The sequence below is a fragment of the Palaemon carinicauda genome, unplaced genomic scaffold (genome assembly GCF_036898095.1).
Source record: "Palaemon carinicauda isolate YSFRI2023 unplaced genomic scaffold, ASM3689809v2 scaffold1258, whole genome shotgun sequence".
In the NCBI taxonomy this organism is placed as follows: Eukaryota; Metazoa; Arthropoda; class Malacostraca; order Decapoda; family Palaemonidae; genus Palaemon; species Palaemon carinicauda.
The window spans coordinates 32,501-40,000 of record NW_027168769.1 but is presented as its reverse complement, the minus strand read 5'-3'; the positions used below and the strand labels follow the sequence as shown (position 1 = coordinate 40,000).

At 34.0% G+C, this 7,500-nt stretch overlaps 1 protein-coding gene across 1 annotated transcript in view; it reads right to left on the bottom strand.

Moving 5' to 3' along the window:
• The window catches only part of LOC137635449 (SCAN domain-containing protein 3-like), a gene marked incomplete at its 3' end in the record, with an annotated part of 21,284 nt that overhangs the window by 12,869 nt on the left and 915 nt on the right, over positions 1-7,500 (bottom strand). The window contains exon 2 of the mRNA XM_068367916.1: positions 7,073-7,432. Within this exon, the coding sequence (XP_068224017.1) occupies positions 7,073-7,432 (360 nt within the window). The remainder of the gene's footprint in view (positions 1-7,072; positions 7,433-7,500) is intronic.

Sequence of the window (7,500 nt, the reverse complement as noted above, 5' to 3'; positions counted from 1 at the left end):
ATACACCAGCCATACTCATTAGACACTTCATCCCAAACACATTCAATTTCTGTCTCTCCGTCACTTTCATTCCCCACAACTCTGATCCATACATCACAGTTGGTACAATCATTTTCTCATATAGAACTATCTTTACATTCATGCCCAACCCTCTATTTCTTACTATTCCCTTAACTGCCCCCAACACTTTGCAACCTTCATTCACTCTCTGACGTACATCTGCTTCCACTCCACCATTTGCTGCAACAATAGACCCCAAGTACTTAAACTGATCCACTTCCTCAAGTAACTCTCCATTCAACATGACATTCAACCTTGCACCACCTTCCCTTCTCGTACATCTCATAACCTTACTCTTACCCACATTAACTCTCAACTTCCTTCTCTCACACACTCTTCCAAATTCTGTCACTAATCGGCCAAGCTTCTCTTTTGTGTCTGCAACCAGTACAGTATCATCCGCAAACAACAACTGATTTACCTCCCATTCATGGTCATTCTCGTCTACCAGTTTTAATCCTCGTCCAAGCACTCGAGCATTCACCTCTCTCACCACTCTATCAACATACAAGTTAAACAACCACGGTGACATCACACATCCCTGTCTCAGCCCCACTCTCACCGGAAACCAATCACTCACTTCAGTTCCTATCCAAACACATGCTTCACTACCTTTGTAGAAACTTTTCACTGCTTGCAACAACCTTCCACCAACTCCATATAACCTCATCACATTCCACATTGCTTCTCTATCAACTCTATCATACGCTTTCTCCAGATCCATAAACGCAACATACACCTCCTTACCTTTTGCTAAATATTTCTCGCATATCATGTATATATATATTCTATATATATATATATATATATATATATATATATATATATATATATCTATATATATATATATATATATATATATATATATATATATATATCTATGTATATATATATATACATATGTATATATATATATATATATATATATATATATATATATGTATATATATTCTATATGTATATGTATATATACTATATATATATATATATATATATATATATATATACTGTATATATATATATATATATATATATATATATATATATATATATATATATGTACATATATATATATATACTGTATGTATATATATATAAAAATATATACTATATATATGTATACTGTATATATATGTATATATATTCTATATATATACTATATATATATATATATATAAATATATATATATATTATATATATATATGTATATATATATATCTATATATATTATATATATATATGTATATATATCTTGTATCGACTTAAAATTTTAGCTCCTCAATAAAGCTGCTCTCTCTCTCTCTCTCTCTCTCTCTCTCTCTCTCTCTCTCTCTCTCTCTCTCTCTCTCTCTCTCGGCGTTTGGCCAACACTGGTTGGTGGTCCGTAAAACAGTTTCCTTACTAGCCTCACCTATTAATTCAAGGTTGGTGGTACTGAAGAGAATTTCCTTTTGGTGTGGACAAAACGTTTATTTTTACCTCCGATCAAACGGCTCTCAAGTAAGGTCTAAATCTAGACTTCAATTTTATGACTTTGCAAATTAAAATGGTCATCTGCATTTTACCTTTTACGAGATTACGATTTTTATTTTTTTGCAATGTTTCTCCAAGTGAGGTGTCTGGTTTTGTATGTGTTTTTAACTTTTTTGTGTTTACTTTGTTTTAATGAATAGGTTTTTTGTCAACATGAATTTCACTATGATTATTCCCGTTGCACGGATTGTTTTCCCGCCAGGCCGCTGCAGGCTGTTCTTTTACCTCCCCATAAGTTTTCACAAATATCGGGTTTTATTAATTCCATGTTTTGGGTAAATTCTGGTATTCAAAGAAAGTTTATAATAACATGTTTAACCTATGCTGAGTGTAATTTATCCCAATTTGTGTTAAAATATGTGAGAAATTACAAAGCGTGCATCCGAAAATAAGCCGTTGTCGTTAACTTCGGCGGATTGTGTCATTAAGTTTAGACTTTCCAAGACGATACTTTATAACATATTTATTCTTTCACATTGTTTATTGACAAAAAATATATCTGATGGAGAAATATAGGTTAATAAATAAGTTTCGATTCACATTACTTGGTAATTATTCGAGAACAATGAAGGTGTTCGGACAAAAATATTTCCGACCAATCAGGTATCAGGAACCTTTCCGAGCAAGAAGGGTACCCCTGTGAGTCTGTGCAAATATGCACCGCTATAAAAAATAGACTATACATGGTTTCTCCCTGTCCGTCGAGTAAAGGGAAAAGTGAATAGTCATACCCTGGAGAGAGGGGGTTACCTCGAGAAGTACACTTTAAAGCCACAATCTCTCACATTGCCTAAACTGCTGTTTACCTAGGAAAGGGGATTGGAAGGGTTAAATCTGTGAGCCGTTATTTTTGACGGGTTACGTACACTAGCTATTCATAATGCATGTGGATCAATGTGAAAATTTTCTAATGAAATCTCAAATCTTCCGTCCAGGTCCTTTTCATTGGTCGTTGCTGGGGCTGATTAATCGTCTCCGAGTCTCTCCCATTGTATGTGGCAGTCTTCTTTCCTTCGCTCTCTCCTTAATTAGGAATCTTCCAAGAATCAGTAATTCTCTCTATTCTTTTTTTCATTGGGTCAAATTTGGAGGAGTGCAGGAAGGAAGGGTTAAGCATCTCTCTTTTTCTTGTTTATTTGTTGTTATGTATGCAAATGTATTTAAATATTTGGAGGTTACCCCATCCGATTTCAGCTTTTTTTCGTTTATGGAGATGGCGTGGCTTTATTTCATTTCCCACGCTCTCCAGAATGTGACTTTGATTGATCTAATTCCTGTTTTCAAGAACAAGGATTGGTTCCAGAAAGAGAATTAACGCAACAGTCAACACTGCATTCACCCTCTGGCGGGTGTGTCATGAATTAGGCCTTATTTCTTGAAAGTTCCATAAAATCAGTAGCTTTATATTCCTACAAAGAAAGCCCAATAGCAGTTCGTTAAACTCCCTTATACACATTTGCTGTCATTCGCTCCTTTTTGTTCTCTATCTTGAGCTCTTTTGGAAACCGATGCACTTTATTTGCAGTAAGTTGTTCAAGTCATCTAGAAAACCCTTTGCTTATTAGCTTATAAATTCCATCACGTAGGATTTAAGGCAGACTGGGATAGAAGGTTTGCGTATTGGGCTCTCTCTCTCTCTCTCTCTCTCTCTCTCTCTCTCTCTCCTCTCTCTCTCTCTCTCTCTCTCTCTCTCTCTCTCTCTCTCTCTCTCATACTCGGTTATTATTTCCAGTTAGTTAGTATTAGTCCTTTATTTTTGACATCACTATTTACATGTGAACGTTTACTACGTTGATGTTCATCCTCGTGACGTATTTACCTGAAAAGTTGGATTTCATAATATATTGATTATGTTCACCCGATGGCAAACAATAAACAACTAGAATCGCTTAATCTTTATCTTTGTTAGCAATCAACAGTTAAGATTTGTCCATTAGTTTCTGATTTCCCATCGGCGAAGATTAAAACAGTTCTCTTGAAGCTTTTATAACATCATAATGAATTCATTAAGATCCCTTCATTGTTATTATTGTAATAACACATGAAGCAATTAGTTGAGATTAACGATTTTTTTTTACATTCTTAAGAGTAAGATTATTCTCATCGTAATTGTGAATTTCATTAGGTTTGATGTCCGCAAAATACTATTTATACCATTTACTTTTAACATTTAGAGAGCACTCAATTGAATTGAGTTCACTTTTCATACTTCCTTAGTAACTATCGAGATACTACCGCTAGAGAGTTAGGGGGTCCTTTGACTGGTCAGATTGTACCATATTGGATCCTTCTCTCTGGTTACGGTTCTTTCCCTTTGCCTACACAGACACCGAATAGTCTGGCCTATTCTTTACAGATTCTCCTCTGTCCTCATACACCTGACAATACTGAGATTACCAAACAGTTCTTCTTCACCCAAAGGGTTAACTACGGCAATATAATTGTTCAGTGGCTACTTTCTCTTTGGTAAGGGTAGAAGAGACTCTTTAGCTATGGTAAGCAGCTCTTTTAGGAGAAGGACACTCCAAATTCATACCATTGTTCTCTGGTCTTGGGTAGTGCTATAGCCTCTGTACCATGGTCTTCCACTGTCTTGGGTTAGAGTTCTTTTGCTTGAGGGTACACTCAGGCACACTGTTCTATTTAGTTTCTCATTCTCTTGTTTTGTTGAAGTTTTTATTGTTTATATATGAAATATTTATTTTAATGTTGTTACTATTCTTAAAATATTTTATTTTTCCTTGTTTCCTTTCCTCACTAAGCTATTTTCCCTGTTGGGGCCCCTGGGCTTATAACATCCTGCTTTTCCAACTAGGGTTGTAGCTTAGCATTTGATAATAATAATAATAATAATAATAATAATAATAATAATAATAATAATAATATCGAGTGTTTTATTTAGAGAAAAACAGAAAATATTTGTATTTGTTGTTCAAAGTAGTTTCTATGATTTCTTAGTAAATCTTATTGCATGTCTTGAATTTAGAGGTTCGGCTTGTATATATAAATCATTACCCCTATCAACTCCCCCCCCCCCCATCTTCTCTCTATTTGAAAGTATTCTGATTAATTTTCAAAGCAGTGTTTATGAGATCTTCGTAAATCTTTTCTTGCCTTCAATTATAGATTTCGTTTTGATATATAAATGATTACCCCAAATCCCCTCTCTCTCTCTCTTTCTCTCTCTCTCTCTCTCTCTCTCTCTCTCTCTCTCTCTCTCTCTGAGATTTTTTTTAGCTTTCCATAATGGTAAAAGTATTGGTGAGCCTTTTGTTCTTCTTACCACATTATTATTATTTTTCAAAAACTGTCCTGGAATTCATTGCAATATTTAACCTTTCAATTAGATTTAGAAAATTTAACAGTTATATTGTATGATATTTATTTAGGAACTATGCCAACTGCCTATTTCTTTATCCGCTTACACATTTGCAGTAAAGTCTTGCCACACACATCAAAATATCGAGCGGGGAAAGTACATCCGGAAACGAAGCTTAATCCTTCTCTTGGTTTTTTTTTTAATGGGAAATTCCTTCGTTTCCAGTTCCGAAAAGCGAGATGATTCGGAGGGAAATCTTTACTGAAAATAGTTTTCAGGGATTTTGTTGTTATCCTAAGAACTTTATGCATACACACAAACTACTTTGTGTACAAGGAACTGTCATGGGGAGTTTTCAAAAGGTATTGCTCTTCCTTTTTTGGGGGGGTGGGGGTGGGGGGGAGGGGGTTCATTTCCTTAGAAAGGGATTTATTTAGTTTTGTATTTCTGAATAAGTCATATTTATATGTAATTTTTGTAAAGGGATGAATAAAATGTTACAGTGGTTGATACTGATTATATTCGTTAACGTGTTCTAGTATGGTGAATTAGCAATGAATATACACCTTCAAAACATTTATTTTTATTCCTAATGGATACTTCAAAGATGTTTAGTTGGTGTCCTAAAATAATATATTATTGTCTTATTTTCTGTTAATTTTGTATCTTTAAAGATCGTTGACTTAGAGGAAACTGTTAGAATATTAACAGAAAAGGAGAGAAGGGGAAAAGAGGAGAGAGAACATTTGTATTTTGCTGGATGGCGGAATTCGGAAGAGAGATGACTCCTTTGTACATTTTTTCATCTCGGCCTTGAAGCTTAAACAACCTGTAAAATCCGATTTCTGCCGTTATTTTTCCTCAAAGTTGTCTGCATTTTTATGTGGTGGTTATCAAACACAAGATATATTGGAGCGGCAGACAGGATCCTTCGACGCGTTTTATGCTAATAAGATTTATAGATATATGGCGTTTTTGCTGGAATAATTATGTTATTTATTTAAAGCTTATACTGTTGCTCTAAAGATTGCCGTCTGTTTCCTTTTTAGAATTTAGTTGCGTATTTTCACATCAATGACGTGGAAAGTGTGGTATGAAGTTTTTCTGGTTTGAAGCCATTTTCCTTTTAACCTTATTAATTTTCAAGGGAAAAGACCAAGAAGGTAAAATAAAATTATTGCACCTTTTAGAAACTTTTTAAACCACTTTGCGGTAGTTTAGCTATAAATTCACGTGAATGGTTACTTTTTATTTACCACCAATGTAATCTATTGGAAGCCTCCAAGTCACCCATACATTCCCCATCCCTCTCCTCTGTCACTTGTGTCCTCTGGGAATTCCTCCATTTGCTTAAAAGAGAACCTAACCCAACTGTAATAAATATCACTTGAAATAACTATTTAAATCCACCAAAACTATTCTTTGGAGAGTTTTTGTTTTCATAATTTTTAACTCTGTAACCTTTTTTTTTTTTCTTGCGTGCAAAAGAATATTGGGAGAACTCGCTCTAAGGAGGAAGGGATTAGCTGGGATGAATGATGATTATATCTGGCAACGAATGATGGGTAAGAGTAAGTGTAGAGGGGAGAATTTTTTTCCTGAATCAGTGAGACAATATTTTATTTTTCACTAATATAAATTATGAGGTTTTATTTTCAAATAAATACTAATTTAATGCAAATAAAGTATTCTACAATAACAACAATAATAATAATAATAATGATAATAATAATAATGATAATTAGTAATAATAATATCAAAAAATATAGTGATATTAATTCTTTACCAGTATCTTGCATTACAATATTATAATGTTTCTTCCATGGTCAAGCCGTTGGAAAATAGAGATCAGGCATTAAATTCACTGTAGCATTTATGTACACTGGTTAGAATTTTGTATAAACAATTAAAATGAAATATGTGATAAAAAAGAGAGATAGGCCTATTTATTCAATGAAATCCCTGAGGTTGATGCTGCTCAGCGAGTTTCTTTATGTCCTGGTTCCATCGATGTTAATGATAGTCGAAGATCTCCTCTTTTCACAATGTCAAGTCTGTTGCGAGCTTTTCATAAAAGTCGAGAAACACGACTAAATCCCGATTCAACAAGAATCCCAGAGCAAAGGGTACTTTGTAGCAACATCATTTGTCTTCCATACATTGCACTTTCCATCTTTGAATTTTGCACGCATAATTTCATCACTTTGTAATTCGATAAGAGGCTCTAGCAAAGATATGTCTATATCGGCCACATTAACTTCGAAAGGAATTGAAACCCAAGTCGGTATAACCATCATGAGTAGGTCACTAAACCGAATTGGCATATCTTTATGCCTATTTTCCATATATTCACCATATAATGCAAGATCTTCATCTTGCAAATCGCTGTTAACAGAGGCCAAACAAGGAAACTGTTCAAATGCACGACAGCTGATATTATTTTTATACAACTGTAGTTTCCTCAGAAAAGCAACAATAGCACTTCTACTAGATATCAGATCGGAATCTTTTCCTTGGAGCTGTTTATTAAGAGAATTCAATTTTTCAAATATATCTGATGAGAAAAACTCATCACCTATATTTGCAA